General features: G+C 39.2%; 1 protein-coding gene across 8 annotated transcripts in view; it reads left to right on the top strand.

Annotated features, from left to right (window-relative positions):
- Positions 1–10896: 10896 nt before the first annotated feature.
- The window catches only part of NLGN1 (neuroligin 1), a 308570-nt gene continuing 291707 nt past the window's right edge, over positions 10897–27759 (top strand). For 4 of the 8 annotated variants that reach the window (XM_074152931.1, XM_074152930.1, XM_074152929.1 and 1 more), the window contains exon 1: positions 11129–11621. In XM_074152931.1, coding sequence (XP_074009032.1) covers positions 11129–11621 — 493 coding nt within the window. Of the gene's footprint in view, positions 10946–11128; positions 11622–12090; positions 12151–27759 lie in introns of those variants that run through there. The other 4 variants (XM_074152927.1, XM_074152925.1, XM_074152924.1 and 1 more) reach the window with 2 other exon arrangements.

Raw genomic sequence — 27759 nt, 5'->3', positions numbered from 1 at the left:
ATAGAAGCTATAAATATCAAAGTGAATGTTTTTAGCACGTTTAGATGGTCTGTGAATTTGAAATGAAGCAGGTTGTTTTGTTTTTTTTTTTTTTTTCCCCAGCATAAGTGTAAGAAATTGTTTTAGGAAATATTTTTTTCAGTACTGCCTTCCACTGTGGTAATATTTGCATTTATCCAGAGCCTTAGTGGGACCAGGCTGTACTGGTAAATTCACAGAGACAATTCATATCTGAAACCATGTATTTGTGGCAATGCTCAAAATAACTTTTTCCTGCTCCCTTAAGACCTAGGTTGTTTTTTGGTTTGTTTGTTTTTTACAGTAGCAGCATTTTTGATGCATCTACAGACTATTGTTATTGATGAAAGAGCAACACTGTGAGCTTTGGGACCTTTTATCCTACTTTTTTTTTTTTTTGGCCTGGCTAAATTGAAGCGAAGGATACTTATGAAATTGCATGTACTTTATTGCAGGCACCTGACAGATGAAAAACCCATGTATGGTACAAATGAACATTTAAAAATAGAGCACATTATTCAGGGCCCTGATTTTCAAAGATACTGATTCCCATTGACTGCACTGAGACTTGTGTGGGCTCAACAACTGTAACACGCAGCCCACTTCTGCATCTTTGAAATTAGATTTGCAGATTGGGAGCCAAAAGCTAAGTAGCCATGTTTGGAAATACTGGTTGGGTGGGTTTTTTTCTTCTTTTTTTTTTTTTCCCTTTTCTTTTTCTGGTGCATAATGCAGGGTTAAAGAAGACTACTTCTTAGTTACTTTTGATAAACGACAGGGGTTTTCTCAGACTACAGCTACAGACTGCAGCAATGTTGCAAAAGCAGTTTTGCAGTAAATGATTAGGGGGCTCTTCGATACATACAAAAGAGATCCCATTTTATTCTGTGCATTTCATGTGAATCATATGCAGACCGTGGGAAGAAAAATGAGGCTGAGGATAATCATACTAAGTGTGCTGGGAAGCGGGATTTGGCGGAACACCTCTGTTTTGTGATTAACTGAAGTAGCACCGAAAGCCATCAGAGAGTGTTCAGGCTCTTTAAGGCACTAAGTTGTGTAGAAGCGAGGAGAAGAGCTGTCGTCCTGATACTGCTTTGATTATCTTACCCCTTTCTCTATGGTAGGGTAAGAGGATAATATCCTAGCTGTTGGTACTTCAGCATCCTCAACAAAGTGGGTTTGCTGTGGGTTATTTGGCTGGAGGTGGAGCAGTCTGCTGAGGAGGGTTATTTAAAGACTGGGACAGAGCTGTAGGCAGATAAATTGATTTGCAAATGAATGGAGGATTGGAACATGGTAATGGTGGTAGTTTTATTTTTTATCAGTTTGCATATTTAATACCACTGGCATACACACAAGCATAAACCACTCTAATTGTTCAAATGGAGTCTGGGGAAAAGAGAAGAAAGCAGAGGCTTAGATATGGTCTCAGTTCGTAATGGATTGGCTTGCCTTTCTTTATTAAAAGCAAATATACATTCCTTTCTAATAGAGACGTGGAGCTGTATTACAGCTTCTTGGCTAGCTTTGAATTATTTGTTTGATGTCATATTTATTATGTTTTTTTAATCACATGAAAAAGAAACTGTTTAAAAATTAAATAGTGAAAAAGAAGGGCAAAAAGAGACAGACATTCTTTGAAAGCAAATAATGAAAGGGCAACATTTTGCCAGAGATTCAGTAGAAATCTTTGTGGATTTCTTTTAATAAAGGATGGGCAGTAATCAGTCTGATCCAGTAAACAATATCATTTCCGATTAGTCCCAGATATCCATCCATGGTAAGTATAACAGGTGATGATAAAAAATAGATACTGACTGATGGATAAAGGCTGTTATAAAAGCATATTTCCATTACTGTAGCCCTGTTCCTGAGCTCTGCATTACTAAGGGATCTATGGATTCAGAGGGGTCGTAGCAGAAGAGTTTGGATGGGAGGAAGGGAGTTAGGGGACGCAAAAGAAGAAGAAGCCGATGGGGAAACTTCATCGCATATTGCATGTTGAAAGCACATCCTGTAGTTTTAATGACAAATGATGACATTACATTTCCCAGAATGACTATTGAATTATCACAATTACAAAGGGAAATCGTGTTGACTTCTCGGTGACTCAGCTCCACGTTTCCACCCGCCTCTGAAGACCCCACATGTTTTCCAACAGACTTTGTTTTCATAATTATTAATTGCTAGTTAATGATGTGCTGTGTTATTATCCAGGGATAAAAAGTGACTAGTTTGCTACTTAGTACCATGTTCAGGTTTTTCTGTGCACCCACTCTACCGTGCCACTTTTCACTAAAAAACAAAAGGTGGTGTAAAGGGGCACCCTGTGAAACCATGGGGCACAGTGTCTACTGTAAATATCCTTATGGCAATCAAGCCGTGTAAAGGTCTGGGCTGCATATATCAGAGTAAAATGGTTTTTTCCATTGCTGTGGGCAAATAAAAGATGAGGCTATTTAAAAGAAAGCAGTTGGAGTTCCCCATTTGTTGAATTCTTCTGTTTTGTCCTCATAATACTTTCTGCATAATCAGTTTTAGTGCTGCCTTTGGGTAGTCTGTTACTTTCCATTGATGCTTGGTTAGGTCTTTTGCACCATATTAAGGGAGAATGTAATGCTTGGAAATTAGCAACACGTGATGGTAAAATCATAAAAATGATCAAGGACACTTTACAAATATTCTATTTCAAGTGACTCATATTCCTTTAACCAAGCAGAGAACTTAAATGGCAATTTAAAAATATATTTTCTAAATCTCCTCCATCACATCCTGCCTAGAGATGCCGTTAGCCCACTTGTTGAACTGGCTCTGGGAATTTAATGAGGGGAATACATTTATGTTGTATTTTATACTTTTATTTAATTCCCTCTTGTCTGAAGCTTTTAACTTCAACGTCTGAACTTAAAATAATTCTTTAACTTCTGCTTTCCCAACCCTGACCCCCAGTTTAAAAAAAAATACTTGAAAGCAGTAAAGTGTTACGTAGGGACAGAGTGTTAGAAACATTCTTGAGGAGAAAACAACTTATTTAGGAGAAATGTTACTACACAGATATACTGAGTATTTTGACATCCTCAAACCTGTGTAAAATAGTCATTGTGGGATGGAGCTTCTGTTTCTTCAAGTGGTTTCACAAAGATGGGTTACTTCTGTGGAGACTTGGGCCTGAATTAGTTGCCACGAGATCCCGCTGCTGGGTTGGGAAACGCTTCTGTCTCTGGACAGCGTGACCAGGACATGACCGCAGGGACGCCAAGACCAGCTGCTATAACTTAAATAAGGATCTTTCTCACAGATAGTGGTAGAAAATGAAAACAGGACAAGGAGCTTGAATAATAGGAGCTACACATGAAGTCAGATAGAAAGAGTAAATCTTTGTAGACATTTAATGGTGTTATATTCTAAGCTTTTGGGAAATTTTATCTGAAATTTTTTTACAACAGTAAATATAGTCTGTGCTACATCCTATTTCTATTTCATGTGAGAGAAAAATTCCCCGTCTATGGCACAACACTTTACTGCTACCATTACTGCAGACTTTATAGATCAGAGATGTGTCAGCATGTTAGCTTTAGCTGTAATGCTTTTTTTGTGTGAAACCTTATGGGCCTTGCAGCCACTTTCTCATAGTGACACTCATAAAACGTTCAAGTTCTCATATTTATTATTTAATTTGCTTCCTATATAAAGCAACAGAGCTCCTCGATACATGATTGTGAAGCCAAAAATGACAGGCAGGCTTGAATGGGACTAATGAGTTTTAATAATGCACATATTAGAAACTGCTAAAGGAAGTTTAATTAAGAAAAACAAGTTAAGCATGAAATTCATTTTGGAACAAATACAAGTAAAGTCACAGATGTACAGAATGCTACATCACAGGAAATGGACTCTCAAGTTGATAGATCCCTATAATGCCAATATTGTACTCGAAATGTAGTGTGCACTCTACAGTTGTGGAAAGCACGGTAACGCCATTCGAGAGCACTTTTGAAGTTCAGTTAGAGATATCGGGTTTGTGATTAACAAATTATATTTATCCCTCTGTGGATTTTATGATGAGTTGGAATTTGATCTCAATTACCCTGATGGAATTGAGACCAGAATTTGATCAAATAAGAAAAGCGTTTGCTCTTTTTTGTGCCACAAGGAAGTTTTTTGTTGAATTTTTTTATTATTATTTTTTAAAAAAAAATCATCTTACTGAAGAGTCTAGTTATTGATCTAACTCTACAACAAGGGTTTTGTACGCTTTGGAACGGTTATTATATGGCATCCAGATAGAAAAACAATCCGTAGACAAATCTGAGTTCATTCAAGCATCTTTGTTTCCAGAGTTCTCTCTCAAGAAATGGTAATAATTGTGTTTTAGCCTTTCTTGTCTTGAATTCCTGATGGCCCAAAAATAGGAAAATAAAAAACTGGTATCTTTCTTATGAATCTGATATGAAAGCTTGCCTTAGGTGATGAACTAACGTTAAAGATAGTATTATTGTGGATATTATAATTGTATTAAAGGTAGCATACAAAATCCAATTTACTTTTCTCACGTGATTAACCCCAGTGAACCAAGGGTTGGCCACAAATATGGATCAGGTCACAAACTTTGTTACCGATTCTATAGCTTAATTATTCACCTGCAAGAGACAATAAAAGAACACTTAGTTTCAGGGGCCTCTGGGTGGGTTCTAGCGTCCTCTGTTAGAATGATCAGGTGGGAAGCACGTGAATGTTTTATAAAGTATTAATCAAAGAATGTTAAATGCACTTTATGATATCCAGTATGCAGATTTCAATACTGAAGATCTCAAGTGAGAAACATCTGGGATATTTTTTCCCCCTGGTATGACCTCTGATTAACATGAGTTCGGTTGAGTTTCTACAGTAGGTCAGAAAATCTTCATGTCCCGAAGCGCAGTACTGCCATCAACACAATGGCCATTTGATCATTTAACTGAATGGTTACAGTACTCAAAAGTGAGTATAATGTGTGGTCCATTTAAGAGTTAACCGTAAGCTGCTAAAAGGAATAAAGGTTCACTTCAGTGCCCATTATATTCCAAGCCAGCGCATGTGTCATTTTTAATTTAAATCTGTATTACTTAGCTGTCTAAAACTTTACACATAAGTGACAGAGTTACCCATTCTTTCTGTTATGGGTAAAAATCACCATTTCGTTACCTACTTACTATGCAAAATGTCAGACGGCTATAGTCCACATTAAAAAATTGTAGCCAACTTCTGGTGATATAAACAATTACTTCAGCTAAGAAGTAGAACTATTTTAAGAAAATGATTTATTGATATGAGTAAATGGAAGATAATAAGACTTAAGTGACCCTTTTCTTCTTATAGGTTTAATTTGTCTAACTCAAAAACAGCTTAATAGAAAACTATGATCAGAAGTCTTCCTATTTTGGCAAACCAAGTTGCAGAAATTATTTAAAGGTATCTTTTGATCCTGAAAATACTAATTAATAATGAGTTAGCATTAGTGAATATTCCCGCTAATAAGGAAGAACAAAAATACAGTGAAGCTGAAAAATGCATGACGATTTAAATGAGTCTTACAACATCAGTTCAATTCAACTTTTCGCTAATTTGTGCTACACTGCATTTGAATACTGTATTTAAATACAGTAATTTTTACTAATTTGGTTGTAAGGTTTTGTGTACAAAGCGTTATATTAAATAGAGGTAAATGTGAGAATGGCACCGAGGAATCAATCTCTCTGAGCTGGGAGTGATATATTTACACAGCTTGTGGCCTCTGGAAATCCTTCCCCCTGGGCTGCTTGCGGACCCATGTAGCATGACAGTTGTAATCTCATACTGATGTGGGCTGGGATGTGACCCCATCAGAATAACATCTTACTCGTACCTTTGTTGGCGATCTCAGCAAAGGTTGTGCATCTCAGTAGGGCTGGATTTGTAGCTGCTTTCTGAAGCCTTCAGACCTGTAGCTGCTCTCAGGTGGAGGAGATGCTGGCACGTGGGAGCGAACCAAACCCTACCGGAGCTGTACCCAGGACTCCCTAGGAGACATGGGGAGGGACTCTTTATCAGGGAGTGTAGCGATAGGATGAGGGGTAACGGTTTTAAACTGAAAGAGTGGAGATTTAGATGAGATATTAGGAAGAAATTCTTTCCTCTGAGGGTGGTGAGACACTGGCCCAGGTTGCCCAGAGAAGCTGTGGATGCCCCATCCCTGGAGGGGTTCAAGGCCAGGCTGGACGGGGCTTTGAGCAAAGTGGTCTGGTGGGAGGTGTCCCTGCCCATGGCAGGGGGTTGGAACTCGATGATCTTTAAGGTCCCTTCCAACCTGAACCATTCTATGGTTCTATGATTCTATGATACCCTTCTTAACTGTACTCAGGATTGCACTCTTCTCCATTATCATTTCATACACCCATTTTTTTTAAATGCATATAGTTAATTTCTTGAACTGAATACATGTAAATCCCTTCCCTTCACCAAGTATTTATGGAAATACCCAAGAGCAGGGGCTGTTTCTAAATCTTTACTTACTACATAGAGAAAAAAAATAGGCTGTATTTGATACAACGCTTCCCTTTGCTAACTTGAAATGTGAGAGAAGAGATGGGGAATTCTGTGATGCATCTCTTGAGGATTTGTCTGATCGTGTTTACATTTGGTGTGTCACAGCGACCTGGTGTTCACCCTGGGTCAGAGTCTTTCCTTTAATGGCTTCTGTTCTGCTGGCCATGTTCCTGTTTGCCATCACAGCGTATCTTAGAACACGGATTTCTTTTTAGAGACATGAAACATCCTTGGGATCTTAGTTCTAAGTAGAGACTGTTGTAAGTAAAAACGGATGCAAATGTAGTTGGTTCTGCAAAATAGCATTTGTGTTTTGAAATGAAGCAGCATTGTGTGGTGTTCAAAACAATCACTTCCTGTGAATATTTGTGCAATTGGGATTTACTGGCAAAATTGAGGTGGAAAGGAATTTTTAAGCATGAACATCAAATCATGGAGTATATCTTCAGCTAAAAAGAAAACAGCCGGTGGCGTAAAGATATCATAACAGCGCCTTTACGAGTGCTGGAACTGGCGTGTGGCCAGAAGGCATGGGTGCCACCAAAGGTTTTATTAATCCATTGGAGCTATTGTCAGGTGGTGCTGCTTGAGACATGCCTTAAGATCCGAAGCTCTGTGAACGAGTAACAGAGAGGAGTCGAGCTGCTGCAGTTTGCAGCAGATGTGACCTGCGGTGGGATGCCCTATGTCATTGGAAATGCAAAGATGCACTGAAGTTATCTTGGACTGTTAGCTCCTCGGCATACTAAACGCCTCTCTAACGTATTTCAGAATCTGAGCTATAAAGTAATTTAAATTCAGAAAGGAAGATAATAAAATAATGGATGATAGAAAAAACCCTCTATATAGCATAGACTGTTCTAAAGACCATGAAAGACTTTATCAAATACCTTTTACAGTAGAATTTATTTGTGTTACCACAGGGAACAATTGTGATCCTCACATCTAGACAATAATAAAATCTGAAAATGCTTCTCCTCCTCCTCAGATCCACAATATTCTGATGCCAAAGCTTTATATCTTGCCCCAAATTGATCATCGTTACTCTTTAGTTTATTCTTCTGCCCATCTCCCTGATCATCCCTATTCTTGTTTATTTATCCCTCTCTCTTCCCACTGATTCCTCTTCAGTCAAGTCCAGATACCAAAGGAAAGTTCTGTTGAGATCAGCTGCTGGAGGACTAAGGAAAATTTTGTCCAACATTGACTCTGACCAAGTGAGACAAACTCCAGGCTGGCTTCCCTGCCTTTCTACCTGGTGCTGGAAATGAAATTTCGGCATAAATTCTCAAAAGATTTGAGTAATCTCAGTCTCTTTATTTGCATGACTTTGTGTTTTTAATGTTATAGCTTCAGGGCAGCCAGTGACAGGCTTGAATGTTTGACCTCTCTGAGTCTCAAAAATAAACTGTTATTTAGCCATTTAAAAAGAAAGGCTTGTGGAAAAAAAAGAGCAAACCAAAATCCAAGTTACAAATAGAGTGAAAATCTGTTGATTCCAGTTCTGCAAGTACTTTACAACATACTGCCCTGTATAGCCTATAAAACTATTCACTGAAGCTAGCTACTACCCAATAGGTAATTAATTAAGAATAGCCAAACACATCATTGAGTTATATTCTTACTATTTTAGCCTCCTGGCTCTGTCTTACAGTAAAAAGCTGTCCATGGGAGGGAGAACAGAACTTTCAATCACAGCAGAGCTGTTCAGCTGCAATGACAGAACAGCTGATGGACAAGCTTAAAACTGTGGCCCAGCTCTAGGATTTGCTTTGAATTTAGATAAGTAATAAATTTAGTTCAGAAGAAGTTAAAGAAAAAAGTGAAGCCCCAGTCTTCCAATCTGAAATGTATCTCTGTTCTGATTAACTCATGGAATTCCTAACGTAGTTAAAACTTCCCATTTTAGGTATCAAAAGTGTATTAAAAACTTCTCTTAGATCTAAAAACAGGTCTAAGGCTTTTAGAGTGAAAATGCTAAATGAGTTATTAGTAGCATCTTGGTAATTTTCCACATTGAACCAACTCAGCAGCTTGAAATGAAGAAGGATGCTATTGTTTGGCGCAGCTATATTGAATTTGGTTTGTCCCCAGACATCCCCAGACCATGTAAATTAGCAGAAGGGCTACTGAGATTGACTTCCTGCTATCTGCAAGTCTGACAAAGAACAGAGAGTACGTTTTTCCACTCCTGACAGAAATTTGAAAAATCGTGGATTGTAATACCTGGTGGAACAGGTTTAAATTTGTGGAGGTTTTTGAATACCACTAAGGAATACACTTCGTGTTTCCATGACTTACTGTCCATCAACTCAGAAGAGCCAAGTTATACCAGGTGCCTTCTGCTCTGGCACCTCTCTGTGTGCTCCGTCTTTACTGTTTCTCAAGTAATATCCTGCTACCTTCAAAATTTGAAATGCAACACAGCAACAGCCTTCCAAGAGGCAATTGTCTGCACGCCGTTCTGTGTAAGTTTATTAAACTAAATGCAAACGCGTAGATCAAGTTTGGGGGAATTATTTTCTGCAGCTAAATTGGTGTGTTTCCAGCAAACGCTGAGAATTTGAAGCTGGAGAACGAAGGGTATAAGCCTGTTTGTTAATGCAGTTTCACAGTGAAGGTGTTAGAATTAGCAGAGAAAGAAAAGGGAGAGAGAAAATTGTGGAAAAGCTTCATCTATCTCCTTATTGCCTCCTGAGATAGATTGTTCAGAGCTAAAGGAACACTAGACATGAACCAAATCTCCTGCTGTCCTATATAGCTTTTACAATCTCCTTTTTAATAACCCAAACTGCAGGGTAGTCTGACTATTAGACAAGCCGTTCTTTTGAATTCTCTCTACAATGTGTATAGACGTGATAAAAAAAACAATTCTCATTAAAGCTGCCAATGCTGTTTCAAAAGCAGGTGGTTTAAAATGTTTCCCATACAAAGCGAAACACATTTCTTGTGCATTACACACTGCTTAATAGGGAGTGTAAGATTACACTGCTATGTTGTGTATAACACTGCATCTTAAATAATAGGATATTGTAAGTCATGTTGGAAATATGTTTAACATGAATATGGAAGATGTAATGATATGCACCCAGCAATTTTCAGAAGTGCTGGAACACAGCCTTGTGTGACAACCTCTGAGCTAAAGTAGTTGAAAATAGAATCTGGAATTTGAGATTATACAGTCTCTGATCCTGACTGATTATTTTTCTAGGATACTGTTCAGTCAGCATGTGGGTATATGAAAGATAAGATTTCTACTGTCCTGTGGGAACATTTATTGTTTATGTTATAAATTAAGGATGGTAGGGATTGAGTGCATTCATCATGCATTTTCATTTTTCACTAAAGTAGTTCATAAGGAAAGCAGGATTGATCTGAAGTAAAAATTGTGATATACAGCTCCATCCCTAAACTGGCAACTGTCTGTTCATATCCATTTCCAAATCAGTTTTGAAATAAAACCCCACTGAGGTCCAGTTATACTTCTGTGCAAATTCAGAGTTTGCCATTCAGTTCAGTAGGAGCAGGCTTTGGTCCTTCCATGTTGATGTGAACATTTCGCTCTGTAGGTATTTTTCATCAGCTATCAGAAACTTGTGGAATAAGAAAACCATATAAAGTCTGGTAATTCAGGTTGTCATGAATAAGCACAGTAATTTGTGTTGTCCTTACAAATATATTCCAGTTGCCTCAATGTTTTAATCAGAAGTTGTATTATAAAATGAACAAAAAAATGTTTGTATGTAGTATAACCTGCTTTTAATGAAATAAAGTGCGTTTGACTTTTCAGTATGCCTATCTTAATTTCACTATCTTCTGCTTTGAGAAATAATTACTTTCGTTTTGATAAATCAACTTGCACAAACAAGGTGAAAATTGATTATGAGCTGATTAAGTTAAACAAAATATTAACATAAACAAAATATTAACATAAACACATGTAATGTAGCCCGGCAGCAAATCGCTTATTCTTAAAAAGGTGAATTTTAAAAATGTATTTTCTGTGAGTCCTGTTTCTTCTGAAAAAAATCTATAAATTCAACAGGTGATATTATAGATAATCCAGTAATCAGTGTTTCACCCGCCATTTCATGGACCCATAAACTACTGCGATTTTACTTACATGACTCTAGCAACTATTAATGTATGTAAATAACTTGTGAAACATCTAGTTATCACTCTGCTCATATTAGCTCTTTCATACTAATGATTTATTTTCATTTTCTCCAGGATATAGACCTGCGGCTAACTGGATTTGATTTATAAGAGGGGATTCTGCAGTAAATGGCTGCTCTCTTCATATTGCTGCTATGGAAAACAGAATTGTCGATAGGATGTAGTCTGATAAATAGTGCTGAGTGAAGATGCAGCTTCAATAAGTGTGAAATCAATGGAAGATACTTACCGCATGAAAAGCCTTTTGAGATTTTTCTGACAGGCACCTATTTAGGAAACTTGATCTGTTTCCTTCGGTTGCCCTGTTTTTACACCAGTGGATACAAATCAGATCGCTTCACTGTAGTTGCACACCTAATGTGGGACCATGGCCTTTCCAAGATCCATGTGGCTGAACTGTGTATGGAGAGCGATGATGGTCCGCCTGTTACACATGGGATTGAATGCCACTTTTGCTTTTTGTATACTTGGATTTTTGCTTCACGCTGCAGCTGTGTCCTCCCAAAAATTGGATGATACCAACCCAGTGGTGACCACCAACTTTGGCAAGATAAGAGGGATTAAGAAGGAACTTAATAATGAAATTTTGGGGCCCGTTATTCAGTTTCTTGGGGTTCCGTATGCTGCCCCTCCAACAGGGGAGCGCCGCTTTCAACCTCCTGAGCCTCCGTCTCCCTGGGCAGATATCAAAAATACCACTCAGTTTGCTCCAGTGTGCCCCCAGAACATTATAGAAGGCAGGCTGCCTGAAGTCATGCTTCCCGTGTGGTTTACTAATAACTTGGATGTAGTTTCCACCTATGTACAAGATCAGAATGAAGACTGCCTCTATTTAAATATCTATGTCCCAACCGAGGATGGTGAGTTAATAGCAGGCGAAACAGGGAGATCTCTTTATTTTCCTGTTCTACGTTCTAACAGTATTAATTCACGTGTACTGGTAGCATGCATGGCTTTCTCTGTTTGCATGCCGGCATATTACATGTATGCATGCTGCTTTTCTGTGTTATGCATCTGTCCTTGGGTTTTTTTTGCTTTTTCTTTTTTTTTTTTTTTTTTTTTCTTTCTGTCTACACTCATTTTTTTCTTTCTCCCACAGCACGTGTATTTTTTTTTAGGTCAAAGTCGGTACCTAATTTTCATTGCCACCCAACTGACTTCTGGGAAGATGCATCAACATCTTATCCATTGCATGTGCAGGCACAACAAGTTGAGAATCTTCCTCACCTAATAAAGCAGGTCATACTTAAGTTAGATAGTGGTGTTGCATGCTCCTACTGTCTGTGATGGAGCTCCATGTTATTTTCTAGTCTTCTATTCATTTTTCAGTCAAAAGAATATCCAAGGAATGTGCCAGAAAACCCGGCAAGAAAATTTGTAGAAAAGGAGGTATGTATAAAGTGGACAAAAAAAAAAAAAAAATGGGGGAAAGATCGAAACCTTGCAAAGGAAGAACGAGTAATACAGCTGAAAGAGGCTGATTTGCTGATGCTGTGAAGTGAACTGGTAGGGACTAGTTTATCCTGACGAAGACAGAAAGGTATTTAAAGAGAGGACCGTGTAAAGCAGATGAGAAGATAACGTTTGTAAAGGTTGAACTCAGCTGCAGCTGATCGTCTCTCTTGCACTGTCTCATGCTGACCTTGTTGGCAGCGTCTCTGTCTTGGCCTCGTGGTTTAGAGGAGTGTTTGTCGCTCGTACGTAGGTACAGCATGTTGGCTATACCTGCCTAGGAGGTAGCTTTTGCCGTTGAAGTTGCTGGCCCGGCTCTGCAGCTCCATATTCCAGTGGTACAGCGTAATGGCTATGATGTATGATAGCAAACCAGGGCTGAAAATCTGCCTTGACTTTCTACGTGATACACCCTGTTTCCTTGGAACAGTGTTAACTTTCTTGAAACATAGATATGAAACACTTTTTTTCGTTTACACGCTTCTCGAAGTGAACGTTGGTTTCCTTTATTGTGTGATTACAGCTCTCTTTGTAAAGCCAAAAGTCTCTTAATAGGGGTGTAGGAAAATGTTAAAATATTGTGACGTGGTACTTGGGAAAGTAGGCTGCTTTTGGAAGCTTTGGAAACTTGGCTTCTCCCTGTGTTAGATTGTATGGGAGAATTTGCAGATTTCTTTGTGAACATTTGCAGATTCCCGAAGCAATTGATATGCGATATAGAAGGTGTATTTTGATACTGATTTAAAGTAGGTATTTGGTACTAGTTTAAAGTACAAATTTTGTACAAATTTTATTTTACATCAAATTATTTTTCTGTATTGTTTTCTTTAAAGTAATGTGTTATTTGATAGCTGGACTACGTTTGAACCTATACTGCTTTTTAGGGTAAACAAAGAGTAGCGTGGACATACCTGGTTGCCTATTAGCTGTAATCCATATTTTTTGTGTCAGTTGCTATATGTCCCTGTTATTCCGGAACTAATATGTGTTAGGGGAAGCATCAGAGCAGGAAATTATTCAGAGTTGGGCAAAGTTCAACTCTACGAACTCTCTCTATATTAGGTTTTTAAGGTGATATATAGGCATCTAAATGAAGGTGGCCTTATTTTCCAAGGTTTTTGCTCTTGCAGGTCCTACTGACTGTTAGATGTAGCTAGTTAATTATTAATTGTTAATTGTAGTTGCTCAGTGGATGCTTCTTTAGATGTCTAAATCCACTTTCAGTGATTTAAGGCAATTTGTTTTTTAAGTGCCAGGCTTTGAGGCAACTTCTAACGTTTTCTATTAGGGAATTTTTGCTCAGTGCTGTAAAAATACATTTGTTCAAGCTGGATTCCTGAAGTTGGAGACAAGGATAATCAGGGTACTGTGAGCAACGTCACTTCTTCACACATCATTCAAGTTAGAATAACTGCTGTCATTTATATGCATTCAATTAATGTGCAGTGCTGCAGCAGTTATTACGCAGTTCATCAAGCGTGTGTAATTAGCTGAGCAACTTTCACTTCCTATCACCCAGACGCTGATTCACAAAGTCATAAATAAAGATGCAGATCTCCATCATTGTTCTCGGAAAGTGTCTTTTCCTATGAGAGAATATTAAAAAAAAAAAAAATAAAATCAGAAAAATAGCAAAAATAAAAGGAGGGAGAGCCCAATAGATGAGAAATTCATGTTTATTGTCCTGTGAGCCTGAAGGAGAATAGAGAGAGTTATTTGAAATTCAGTAGGTACCTTTCCAGTTAAATTCATCGCACACACAGCACAATAAAAAGCAGCAGAAACCCACCTTTTCCTGTTGAGAAGTGCAGAGAACTCCCGAATACCTTCAGCCTGAGCATAGCTGTAGTGATCTCTTTTCTCTGAGTAACTCACGCTCTACTCGCCTGGATAGAACCTGAGATTATCCTTGGATTGTCCCCATCCCTCGTAGAAACAGGAATCATGTTGTAGAACAAAGTTGCAGTAGAGGCACGGCAGCAGCAGTTTGGAAATAGCATTGTTTTTGGTTGAGAAAGAAGAAAGGCTCAATATTCTCTCTTTTGCTGGATTTTTAGGTTGCAGTCATTTCGTTACATTCAGTGATGAAAATTACTGGAAAGAGAAAATACGAAAACAGGAGGCAGACTCTTACATCATTCTTTTATTTATCAAGGATATAAAATTCAAAGTGACTGAACCAATAACCATATACTATTGTATATATGGTTTGATTCTTATTACATGAAATAGATTGAATTAGGTAAATAAGTTAGTATCTACACTTAATTGTCAGCTGAGCAACATGAGAAAATTCAAAATTTTGAAGAACAGGGAGTAATCTGATGAAGACAGATGCAGAAAGGAAAGGAATTCTATTTGTGAGTCGTGCTGGAGATTGTAATGGGCATTATAACCATTACCACTGGGTTGGTGGGACCTGCACACTGCAGAGACTACCAAAGGATAGGCTGGGTGAAAAGGAACGAGACAGTATCGCATGCTTTTTGCTAAATATGGATGCCTGTATTTCAGTGTGCTTCATCTTCAATTTTACTGATTCAATAGATAAAGAAAGATCATCTGTTTTCGTGTCTTTTGCTTCAGGCACGTGAAGGTCAGAGGTGACTAACTCCGTTATGGGTACGCGTACAAGCAGAAACCTCTCCATTTGCTGAGGCTGGTTTGAGAAAATCTGTGCAAAGCCATCTCATCAATTTTGTGTTGTTTTTTTAGAGGCTAGACTCCATAATTCTAAATTTTAATAGAACCTAGGTAATATTGTAGGTAACACCCTTTTACTGACTGATATTAATTATATTGTTGATTATGTGGTATTTCCTGAATTTCCCAACAAACTTTTGCATCGTTTCTAGGGAATACGTGAATAGTTTCGCACTCCCTTTGGTATTTCAGGTCTCTGTTGTGTCAAAACACAAACATTTCACCTGTGGTCCAGAATGACAAGGTAACTTATTATAATTAATATTAGGAGGACTGTACATCCTGCTTTAGCTGCATGCCTGTGGGGTTTTTGATACTCTATATTAATTTCTTTGAGTTGCAACACTTTGCACCTACTTTAATAACAACATAAAGGAAATGTGAAAATTATCCCTAATATGCCTGCTAAAAGAAGCGCCAGGTATTTATTGCGTGTTGTGCACTTGGGGTGATGCTATGCTCTTTCTTACAAATCTGTACTAAAGCCTTCATATTGCCTGAAGGTATCGGAATGTGAAAAGGTAGAGGTGTAGCTTTTGTAGAGAATATGATATATATTCAATGTCATGGAACTTGGCCCATGCAGTTTGGAATACGTTAGCATTTGTGGGAGAATTGGGAGCAGAATAAGGAAGGAAATCACTTGATCCTTACTTTTATGTCTAGGAATTATCAGTGGCTGAGAGACCGCCCAAGATCAGTGATTTCTTCACATGTGGATTCTGTTTCTTATTCTAGTCGGTGCAGTGAATAAATTTTAAATGCAAAGAATCATGATCTGAACTACCTCATTTGAGAGTGTAGGATTAGACAGCTCTATTAATATTTATGCCTCCTAATGGGCTACTTGATTTTCAGAGCAAAGCTCCCAACACCGCACTTTCTGGGTTATGGCTGTGGTTAGTATGGACGCGTCGGAACATATATACATACCTACAGATACATTTTTGGAAATGAAACACAAATCACAGTGCTATAATCTCATCCTGCTGTGATCATTCATTGTTTTCAATAGAGAATATGTTACACCAGTTGTGATTTGTAAATGGCACTGATAACTTTAAGGCTTTTAAGCTTAGCAGTATGAAATATTTTTTAGAAATCTAAGCAGAAATGTAAAAAAGCCCCATTTAGCCTGTTACCCTGTGTTTCTGTTGGGTGTTTGTTCCAACGCTCCATTTAACTATCCTAGAACTGTTTGCTTCCCATCAAATGTTGGAAAAGAGGAATTAATGCAACATGTGCAGTTCCTATGGATTTCATTAAATGGAGTTCTTTCTGTATACCTGTTTCAGCTCTGAAATCAACCTGAAAAGGACAAGCTGAGACCTGTTAAAATGTTTATTTCCACTGGTAACATTTATCAATCGATTATCAGATTCTTTTTTTTTCTAAATATGTAATGTAGAAAACAATATCAAAGTAATGGACTTGTAGGTGGTGTAGCATCAAAAAAATTTTCGAAGTATTCTTCTTCTATGACTGTATAAATGAGAAGTATGAAATCTAAGGTGTAAGCCTCCATCACTGCAGACTGAGCTATGTCAAAATACCAGCCTACCAGTATCTGAAGGGAGCCTACAGGAGAGCCGGAGAGGGACTCTTTGCCAGGAAGTGTAGTGACAGGACAAGGGGTAATGGTTTTAAATTGGAAGAGGGGAGATTTAGATTAGATATTAGGAAGAAATTCTTTGCTGTGAGGGCGGTGAAGCACTGGAACAGGTTGCCCAGGGAAGTTGTGGATGCCCCATCCCTGGAGGTGTTTAAGGCCAGGCTGGGTGGGGCTTTGAGCAACCTGGTCTGGTGGAGGTGTCCCTGCCCAGGGCAGGGGGTTGGAACTGGATGATCTTTAAGGTCCCTTCCAACTCTAACCATTCTATGATTCTATGAAAATATGTTGCTTTGCCAGGAGGCCAAGAACACACTTCTTAGACCATTACCAGGGCTTGTGGTGACTTGAAAGTGAGCATCAAAGCCCTCAGCGCTACCTTAGTGCATATTTTGATGTTTATCAATCGTTACAAAGGGTGTATATCTTCATTAGGCCACTTTGGAAACTCATACTGAATTATTTGCCTGTCGTATGTCTGTGCCAGTAGTTACTCGCACACGTTTGAAGTTCTGCCCCCATTCTCCCTCGCTGACTCCTGGCTGAGGAGCCCTCATCTTCATTCTGGCCTCGTGAGGCCAAAATTCATCCCTGCGGTATCAGCAGGCACAAGTGTAGTCCTTAATCCTAAACTCCAGTGCTACGCACTGAGACACCAAGCCTGTTCTATTTTTCTATTCCTTTTTGAAGCACTGTATTCCTGTTTTTCCATTCCTCAGATACCACTGCAGCGTTTCCTATTATACTAGTAGTACATGGAAGAAGATAATGAAGCAAACATTGTCTTGTACAGACCTTTTCATCGTTTCACAATCTAAAGCTGTTAGTGTCAGTTAGCAGCGTTTTTCAAAGATGTGCAGTAGGTTTATGTCATATTTGAAATAAAATGCTTAAACTCCGATGTACTTTCTCCCGTCCTCTTTCTGGGTGAGCCACTGCTTGACAATAGAAGACTTTGCAGACTGCATTTTAAAACTCTAGTCATCTTAAATGCCATCAACACTGGTCAAAGTCCTCTCTAAATGTCTGGTTCTTCAGGCTCTGAGCTCTTGCTGACCACGCCGTGCTGTCATTGCTTTGTTCATATACCTTGACAGTGCTTGTAGCTCCTGCAGGTCTTAAATTCTCATCTAATTCCATTCCTTGTCCATTATTTTACTGCTTGCTTTTCATTTTCTACATCCTCCCACACACAGTCTTTAAAATAGTACCGTTACCCTGATAACACTAAGTCGGATAAAACTGGTTTGTGCTTCTTCCCCTGGCCTTTCTCGGGTTGGACCAGTTGTACTCCATAAACAACTGTGAGATGCTTTTCCTTTCAATCTGCTACTTTCTAGTTTACCATTTAAAGCCAGAATGGGAACACATTATAAAAAATAGCTATATACGGATATTTGTACATTTTCAGGAGGAATATTTGAGTAACTAATATGACTTTTGGATAACTTATTTTCTGCTTGCCTTTTTTTGTCATTTTTTCCCTGTGTTGTATTATTATTCCTTTGCTTCTCTCGGTGTTCATGCTCTTCATTTCTTTGTTTCCTTATAATACACATGGATACAAATATTTTTAGTATTTGCGTAATTTTTGAAGCTTGGAACACGATGCTTACGTGTGTCAAACCGTTCTTAAGGATCATCTCAATTATAATGTTAATAATCTGCTTATAACTCGAATATTGCTCCAGTATAAATTCTTTTTTTTTTCAAATTCTTTTCACTTATAATTCTTTAGCCCTCTTCATTTTTACTTACTTTATGTTGTCAAATTTACATTTCTTCTCTACTTTGATATGTATAGTATTATTAATGATACTCTGCATTCAGAACCCAACTGCTTCAATGAGCTTAACATAAATGAGATTTGTTTTTGGGATATCAAACCATTTCCTTCTATTTTAATATTAATATATCTTATTTTACTTTCTCATGCTTGCAATAATGAAGATTTATCCTAAAGAGAAGCAGCACTGAACAAGGCTAAGGGAGGTTGGACAAAGCTGACTTTAAGCCACGTTTGCACTTATATTCCAAGACTTTGCTGGGACCAGAGTGGCCCCTGAAATCAGAGCTGCTCCGAGTGAATACAGAAATTGCAAGACACATGGAAAAGGCATAGTGCAGGTGCTGCAGCTGATTTTCCTTCCCAGAGTTTTGCCATTAAGTGTTTTGAAACATTGCAGTAGCAGCAGTAAATCATGTTGCTAATTCCTCTGCTGTGGGAGTTCTTTTATATCCCTTTATGCTATCAGAGCAGTAATCAGAATCTGCCCTGCTATATGCTTTTTATTGAGGGTGGCTTTTGCCTTTCCTATTCATACTAGTAGTCCAGTAAATGCATAGTAAGTTTAGTCTTAGGAATGTGTTTGAGGAGAAGGAAAATTACCTGGCTGAAGATTTTCTGGTTCTTCAGCTGATAAAGCTCTGGAAGAAGTTCCTTTATTGAAACACCGTTGCCTTGTAAAGGTCTGTCCATCAAGGGGATGGAGAGAGAATAAATCTGCAGGGTTTCTGTGTTAGCAGGGGTATAGCCAGCAGATTCGACCAAAAAGACACGTTTTGGGTGAAGATCAGAGCCAGTATTGCTGTTAAGCTTTAGCACCAGCTGTGCTGGGGTGCTGTGCCCTGAAGGAAGGCTCATGGTCCCCCAGCAGCTCTCAGGGTCTCCTTTGCACATGGGCCTTTCCCCAAGTACTTACTGGTGGTCCAGGATCTGCCCCTTTATGTTGCAGAGGAATTGGAACACAGGTTGTGTGCTCTTGTGGGCGCTATTCACATCTTCTTTCTTTCCGTGGTCACTTACAATTCGACGTCTTGTGAGATGCTGACTTACCACATAGGATTATTAGGTTTGGGCTACATTAATGTCAGTGGTTTTGGATCAGGCCCTGCAGAGGCAAAGTACTGAGGTCTCTCAGTATGATTTAATAGTTATTTAAATAATTTTTATTTTTATATCATGTTATAATGTGTCAAAAATCATATATATGGTATATATAGAGAGAGATAATCTAGTAAGGCAAAATCTATAGGAGGGAGTCACTTATTATTTGTATTTGTTTTCTGGCAAGCTTCCATTTGTTAAATTTCACCCTTTTTGTAAAGGCCTTCTTTAATTATTAGCTGAAAATCAGGTATTTATGTAATTACCATAATTATATCTACACATCTAGTGTACTTGCAATTATTTCATTAAAAATTGTAATTATTATACAATTATAGGGGATAATGACGTCCTTGTAACATGTTGCAGAAGCCCTAATTAAATGGTGGCATAAATGAATTGGAAGTGATTTTGAAGTTTTGAATATTGTTTTATCAGAAACATCAGAAGTGATTCATCCCCATTTTGAACTGGCAGTAAAACCCCTCCGAAGTTATTTTGAGAAAAGATTTCACAGAGCTCATGGAAAAGGATTTGTCTCTATTGCCTTTCTGTCTTTACTTTCTGTTCTCTATATTCTTACACCTAAAAACTGCCTGCAGATTTTTAATGGAAGCGTACATTGTGTAAGGAGAAGATTGCACAGCTTGCTGAATCCTTCTGGAAGGCTCAGCCCAGAGCAAATAGGATCTACATGCAGGCACAGTCTGTACCTAGGCACCCTTCTTCTATACTGGGGGGGAAAAACCTATCCAACAGTTGGTTCAAGATGATGAAAAAGCTCCGCTAAATATAAGGAGGTTTTCTTTATGTGCCGAGTTTGGTTTTCATTATGTGCCGAGTTTCCATCATCTGCTTATATATTGGAATGTCCAAATAGTGTAGCTTTGGGTGTTGGGGACAGAGAGACAAAATGTCTCCTCTAGCACTGGTCCATGTGATGCTCGAAGCACAGGAGGTGGACAGAGCAGCGTAGATACGGAGAAACCCTATGGAGCATCTCACTTTCTCTCCTCCGGAGTGGGTGGGGAATGACGGGCAAGGATAACATATGCCAGAATCTCCCAAAACCTCAGGATCACAGATTTCTCATCCTCTTTCATGTCAACTTTCTGTAGCGTACAGATGATCTCTCTTCTCTCCCTTCAGTTCATTTTAAAAGTCATTGAAAATGGCAGTAAGGCATATATAATTTTTACACTTATTTTATCATTCTGGTTCCTTTTCTTAAATCTGATATAGTGTGTTCTTAAGTGATGGCTGTATAACGGTGTACCGATGACTGGCAACCATGCAGCCACCCTTACCGTGACATCCGCCTCGGTTTTGCTTCTAAAGACAGCACCCCGCTGTCAGGCAGAGACTCTGGGCAGGCTGGAGCTCTGTACGGACCAGCTGGAGGGACCTCCCATCTCTCTTGCACTCAGTTCCCTACCTCCCACCTACCAGCTGGGGCTCCTCCTCCGGTCTTTGCTCCCGGTTTTGTTAGGGGAATGACTCACGCATGTTCTTCCCAGATACTTTGGATGCATTCAGCCAGGTTAGACACACCTTCTGTTTAATTAATTTAATTCACGTCAGCTCATTTTTGCTCAAGCCTAATTAAAGGGGGGTTTGCAGGATCTACTCTAATGCAGAATTTTAATGTCCCACAAAAGGATCAGAACAAAGCTCCAAGAGGCAGGAGAGCCTGGAGGTAGCAATAATATCTTACTGTGCCCCAAGCTGAAGAAAGACCATCCGTCCACGGCCTGGAGAAGAGCTCCCTGGTTCTACCATCTCGCGTCAAGGTTCCTTGCTGAGGAGCCAACGCAAGAACTGATTTGCTCACACGGTTGGGGTGGTTTTCTAAGAACTTGCTGCCCTTTAGCCATACGCTGAGCACCACCGTTGGTGTCAACCTCCCTTCCAGTGCCCTGGAAGGGATTTTTTCAGTTTCTGCCAACGCTACTCTTTGCTTTTCAGTCTTTAATACCTAAGTATTAATGTAGCAAACAGGCAAACAGAACATACCACTCACCAGCTGGATTTAGCTGAACCAATGAGAATTTAGTCTTCGAGAATCCTCATTCCCAAAGCAATAATTTTAACGAGATGGACCCAGTGGTAAGGGAATATGAAACATGCATTTATCTATGTATCTGTGTATACATATGCAGTCATAAACAGATTTGAAAGCTCAAAGGAAAGCTAGTACAATTTGCCTTACTTGATTGTAAAATTGATATTGATTCATATGTTTTCACATTTATTTTAAAGTGCCAAAAAGAATGTGGAGGGTTTTTTTTAAATCTGAACTTAGTTGCTGAAGGCCAGATCTAAGATACATATGTGAGCCAAATGGATATTACGGAAGATTTTGCACATTTACCTCCTCCAAGACTGCTTTTGATAATGATAGCACCTCATGATCTAAATAGCACTTTGGATCCATGAAATATTGCTGTAGATGGCTGTTGTAGAAATGGGTTTACTCCGGGAAATTTCACAAGAAATCATCAGGCCGTAAACCTAGTTTTTAAAATCTTGGCTGTTTCTCTACGATGCTAAACTCCGACAAAGTACCCCTCCATTTGAATCAATTAACTGCTGCGCTATGTGGAACGGGAAAGAGAATTAAGTTTGTTTTCTACACTTTTCAGTCATTAACTGAGCCGTTCTTTAATGACGAATGGATTACTTTTGCTGGAGATGATAACTTTTGAAACAAAACCTAATTGCTATACTTAAGTGCCGAAGCACCTGCAGTCTTTTTTTATATGAAGTCTCCATAGATGAAGTCACACATAAAGGAAGAAACAAAAGATGCATCGATTGTCTTTGCTTTAAAGTGCCATGAAACCCTTGATTCACTGGCAATTCTTGCAGTGCTGCACTTGCAGTTCTTTAAGTATTGAAGGTATTACATGCCCAACAGCGCGTTATGATGCCAGATCATGGGAAATGGGTGCTTGAGTTTTACAGAGACGTAGGCGATTGCTGAAGAGGTCACAGCAAAAGTGCCCCCCCCCCCCCCTTCCTGAATCTGGGCCCGTTAGCAGAAATCCCTCGCCTCCCCTTCTGCCCGTGTTATATTCCGTGTCGTTCACACGTGAAAGAGAACATCGCCCCTTGAACTGTGAAACACTCATGTGTTTTTGACAGGCTGATTTTGTTTCTGCGCCTGACGTCTTTGAAAGATGGCTGCCGAGATGTGGCCGGGCAGGAGAGGGACGTTGGCTCGCCGAGGTGAGTCGGGAGATGGGAGAGGAGCTGAAAGCGGCAGGAAGGGGATTTGACAGCAAAGGCGGCTCCTGACACACACGTCAGAGCAGGTGTACACTGCCAGGCGATGTGCAAACCAAGCATAGAAATAGGATTAAAAGGCTCTTCCCTCTAGGCAAAATAAGACCCAGAAGGCGGCAGCGCACAATTCCACCCTGCGGTTTTCAGTGGCAGAAACTATTTTTCTCTCCGGAGTTTGCTAACATATATTAGTTGCTGTTTTCCTGCCCAGAGCTTTGACATGCTCAACTACAAGCTCGTTTGGCTGAGGATCAGCACAGCAAACAAGCAGCAGTCCAACGAGAGAGGAAGAAACAAAAGATTTTCCAGGAATGCTCCATATCCCCTTCCATGCTCGGCGTTCGCGCTGCACGAGGGGTCTGGCTGTCACCCCTTGGCCAGGACTTGGGCATCTGTTAGAGGACGTGTCACCAAGGAGGTTTGACCTGAGGTAGAGCAAAAGCTAGGCCTTAATATTGCTCCATTAAAAATAGATAAACTCAGCAGTAAGTCGGCTTTTGGCCTGTTGTTTGAATTATGAATATTCTTCTAAACGCCGTCACTTCCTTAAAGAAATACCATGGTTTCTTTTGAATTTTAAGTGACTTTGGATTGAAATTCTGTGTGAGTGATTATCTGGCTGAGTGAATACTTTTGTTATTATTAGCAATTTTGGGTGTTAACCTCTTCACTGCTGAAATCTCTATGTGCAACGTGCCATTGTGCCAGCACTCAGGAGCTAGAAAGGTTAAGAAGCCATTGAAACACATTCAGGAAATGTCATAATTTTCAGGCTGATGAAGTGCTAGCCTGGAAGAGAACAAAAACCTGATAATAATAATTACATTTACTTTATGCTTGCAAAAAGACAGTTTGAAGGAGAGAGGGCCACAGACAGTAGCTCATTTTTGGTTCTGCCCCTATTAGTTATGTCACAGTCCCGCTTTACTTCTGTCACCCCAGAAATGGAGCTTGGTTGCAGAGGGATGATTTGTCGTAAAGCCAAATATCCCTTTCCAGTCATCCTGGACCTCGCTAGCCTTTTCCCATTCCCTCCCTCCTCCCCTGGCTAAGCAGCATCTGGCCCTCTCCCTCTGGTGAACTTGTGTGACTCTATTTCAAGTATAGATTTAGTTATTAAATCTGGAGATAAAGTATGGATCTGTTCCACTAATCAGATACTACAGTGATTAGAGCCATAGAAGTACTTGGAGAGATCAATTAGATTAGATTATCAAATCATTATAAGCAAACTCTTAAAGACAAAGCAATAGAAAGTAATCTTGTGTCACTGTATTTCTTTAGAGAATATTTATACCCTCTTATTGTTTGTTTGCCTCTGGTTTATTTACACGTGTTAAGACCACAGCGGCACTGAGCCTCGCGCTCAGAACTGGGCTGAAGGACGGAATAAACCATTTTCTACAGTAAAACTCTCTCTGTGATGCTGGTCGTAGGCTAAAACACATCATTGCTTGTCCTCCAGGTGAAAAAATACATGCCCGTGGAAATCTTACTTTTTATAAAGCGATTGGGTAGTTTCTTGGGGGAGCTCGTTTCAGATCTCCGGGGTTAGGCTGGAAGCCTTCTGTTCTCTCACCAGCCTTTTATTCTCTCTCTTATCTCGTTCCGTATTTATGATTTTGACTGTGTAATCTTATTTTGACTACTTTTATTGCGCAAACCCAGTTTTATGAACCAACACTAGCTAATTCAGATAAAGGTTTGTGATTTATTCTTTAGCTGTTTGTTTCCAGGGCTCCTGTGAAAATGGTTTTCCAGTGTATAATAGCCATTCCTGTGAGTCCGAAGTCTTGAAGTTGTTTGTTACAGCCTGCAGTGTTGTTTTCTTAACATGTATATACATATATATGAGCTTTTCTTTATTAATATATATTTTAGTAAGTACTCCAGCTAATCCTAATATAGTGTTTTCATGAGAGAATTGGCAGAATAGTATACATCAAAGGCAACAATTAGCGTATTTTCATTTGACTTGTTCAGCCTATTAGGTTGTTAAATTTTGCATAGAAAATCATTAGCATGTTTAATTTGGGAAGGAAGCTCTTGGAAGAGGAGTTGTGGACGTAAATCAATCAGTGAGGAGGCTCTCATACAGTATTACAACAGCAGCTACAGCTCTCAAATATCGTGAAATATTTTCCCATGTTATTAACCGCAAATGCAAAGAGGTGAAAAAACTGCGGATTATCACTGGTTTAGGAGTTAACAAAGAAGCTTCTGATGGCTTTGTCTAATATTAAAATCTAGAGCAAGATTGTATCATATTCTTTTCTTACTGAATGCTGGCGCAGACATACAGGTTTGCAGTCGCAGTATCGCTGCTCTTTTTTAAATGAAGGTGAAGGACATGCGAATCAGGCTTGATATAACATAGTTCATGTCTTTTTTTTTTTTCTTTTTTTCTTTCCTCAAACTAAGTCAAGAACTGCTGCATCACAAGTGGTGTTGCAACTGTTATGCATGTTATGTTATTATTACGCAGCTGTATGCAACTGTTATGTTATTTAAGTGAAAGATAAAACCACAATGAGCCTTTTTTCCTCCATCTTTATTGGGAGCAGGTGACCTGACATTCTGGCAATTTAGAACCAGTTACCCAGTATTAAATAAATTCAAAAAGGTTTGGATTTTGACCAATTAAAGTCAAAGAGGAAAGGTCAGAAATCAACACCAAAATAGAACAAATATTAACTACAGATTCCATCATACAGCAGCTAATCAGGGCTTTTGTGTGCCCTGCTGTGCCAATATCTATTCAGAAGCTAGTCATTATGTCTCCGGTCTAAAAAAGAACTAATTTTGGAGACTTCACTGCACTAAAATCAAGTAATTTACTGCCCTTTTTTGCTGTGTTTTTATGATGTTTTGCCTGATTAAACATTCAGTGCTAGACATAGTGGCTTCTGGTTTTGTCCCTGCACTTTTCAGGTTCAAATTTCTTTGAGTGCAGTGAATATTCTTTGGTGCCAAAGTACTTGATTGCCTTCATAAACTAGGATATTTAGCGGCAAAACTGACATAAGCGTCAGGATTACATTATTGATTATTTTGAAGGCACAAAAATCCATAAAGTCCTTTCTTTTGTGCTCCAGTGGAAAGCACCTGTACCCATTTGCACTCAGTGGGTAAATTCGTGGCCCCGTAAAAGTCAATTGTGAAATTCAAATGGAGTTTTTCAAGACCGGGCCCAAATTTCCATATCTAAAAGATGAACAAAGATAAACTTAGAGGTAGATATAGGGGATTTGAATGTTTTGTAGATTTTTTAAGTTGTGCCTAAGGCACATAAATATATTATCCCTGTTTTGTCCTTTTTTTTCTCTCTATTCTTATTTTCTCAAAATAATTTCGTACCTATCTCGTGTTTCAGCCTCTCCTATAATAACAAATCTCTTTCACCTTATTCTGCCTTTTTTCTGTTTCATGATCTCATAATTGTTATTCTGTCTCCGTTTTTTTCATTTTAGAAACATTTACTAAAAACCATGAGCTATTCATTTGCTGCTATATATAGCCTTTTTTTTATCTCCCCCCCCCCCCCCCCCCCCCCTTATACTGAAGATGGAGAAACCAGAACGAAAGAGTGGAATTTTGCAAAGTCACACACAAGGAGGGAAAGAGACTGCGTGTCATTGTGGAGCTGAAATGAAAATATCCCATTCTTTTTATCACATGTTTATTTTTTGGGGCCAGGCTGTTTATGATGCTTCTGGACTGCTTTTACGGTTGACGTAGCTGAAGCAATGCTTCTTGTCTGTAATTCCTGCACAACTTAATCCTGATGTTTCCGAAGTGCGAGCATTTGTCAGCCAGTTACCCCCCATAGGGGTGAGAATCACGTCTTATCTCGGCCCAAGAAATATTTTCTGCCTCTCACTTGTCTTGCTGCCTTACAGCCTCCAAGTTGGGAAAAAGAAAGGGTTGGTGCAGCTTTTATTAATTATTTACGTGTTGTTATCAAACATTCCTAGAGTGCCATAAATTTACAGGCTTTAGTACAAACTTGGTGAAAACAAGTTCCCTGCTCTAGAGAATTTACAGTGAAGAAGAGACAACAGAGGTGAAGATATAAAGCCAGTGGATGTAGTAAAGTAGTGCAGAATACAGGAGTTTTGATAAGAAGGGATTGCCATAATACATGGCGTGCAGGAGAAGGAGAGCCAGAGTGCTCGGATGCGTGCACGGAGTGCCCAAAGAGGAGAAAGAGGCAGCAGTAAAAGCCAGTAACAAATAACGTACAGGGATTACAAGGAAAGCAAAAGGATTGACCTGATTTGTGTGTTTACCACTCAGCGTCTTAGCGGTGCTCTTTCAGCTCCTGAATATAATCATTTAACTCAATGGGTGGCAGAGGCAAGTGCGTGTTTCAAACGGGGACCAACAGGTCCCTCTCCCCACCATGGCTGGTTCACGTGTGCGCCGGTTAGTGGCTGTTTCCAAAAGTCATACGAACAAATGGGAAATGGCCCCTTCAGAGGAATTAATGACCCATTCAGCCCCCAGCCCAGGGCTTTCTTTGGGCCAGCGAGAGTAGCCACTGTATTTCTGTCCTTCCCAGAGGCAGCAGCGTGATGGCAAAGTGCTGCATCAGATGAGCACTGAAGCTGCTTTTTTAACTCGGTCCCTAACCTCATGTAGAACCATTATAATTTCCTCCCCCTTTTTTTTTTTTTTTCTAATACGATTTTATTTTTAGACTCATGAAAGCATGAGCACAAAGAGCAGAAGTGTATCTAAACAACAAAGAGTAAGCAGAGGTGAATAGGCTAGACTTAGTTTACAGAAATCCACAGATGCTGACATTATTTCCCAGTGACTTTGTTAAGGTATTATGTGTTGTGTGGCAGCGTACGTCATACGGTAGCGTGCGATTGTCCCATGTGGTGCCACTGCTGCTGTGGAGATCGCTTGAAATAACAGTATATTAAATGGTGTAATATATGATAATCAGCCAAAGCATAAAAAAAAATATGTGCCAAAATAATACAAATTGTTGCTTAGAAAAAACAATGTCTGGGAGCGCTACCATCTCACCTCGTTCTCCTCAGGGCAAAGAAAA

This window comes from Numenius arquata, chromosome 9 (assembly GCF_964106895.1).
Source record: "Numenius arquata chromosome 9, bNumArq3.hap1.1, whole genome shotgun sequence".
NCBI lineage: Eukaryota > Metazoa > Chordata > Aves > Charadriiformes > Scolopacidae > Numenius > Numenius arquata.
Note: the sequence above shows the minus strand (reverse complement) of the source record. Positions and strands in the feature narration are given on the sequence as shown.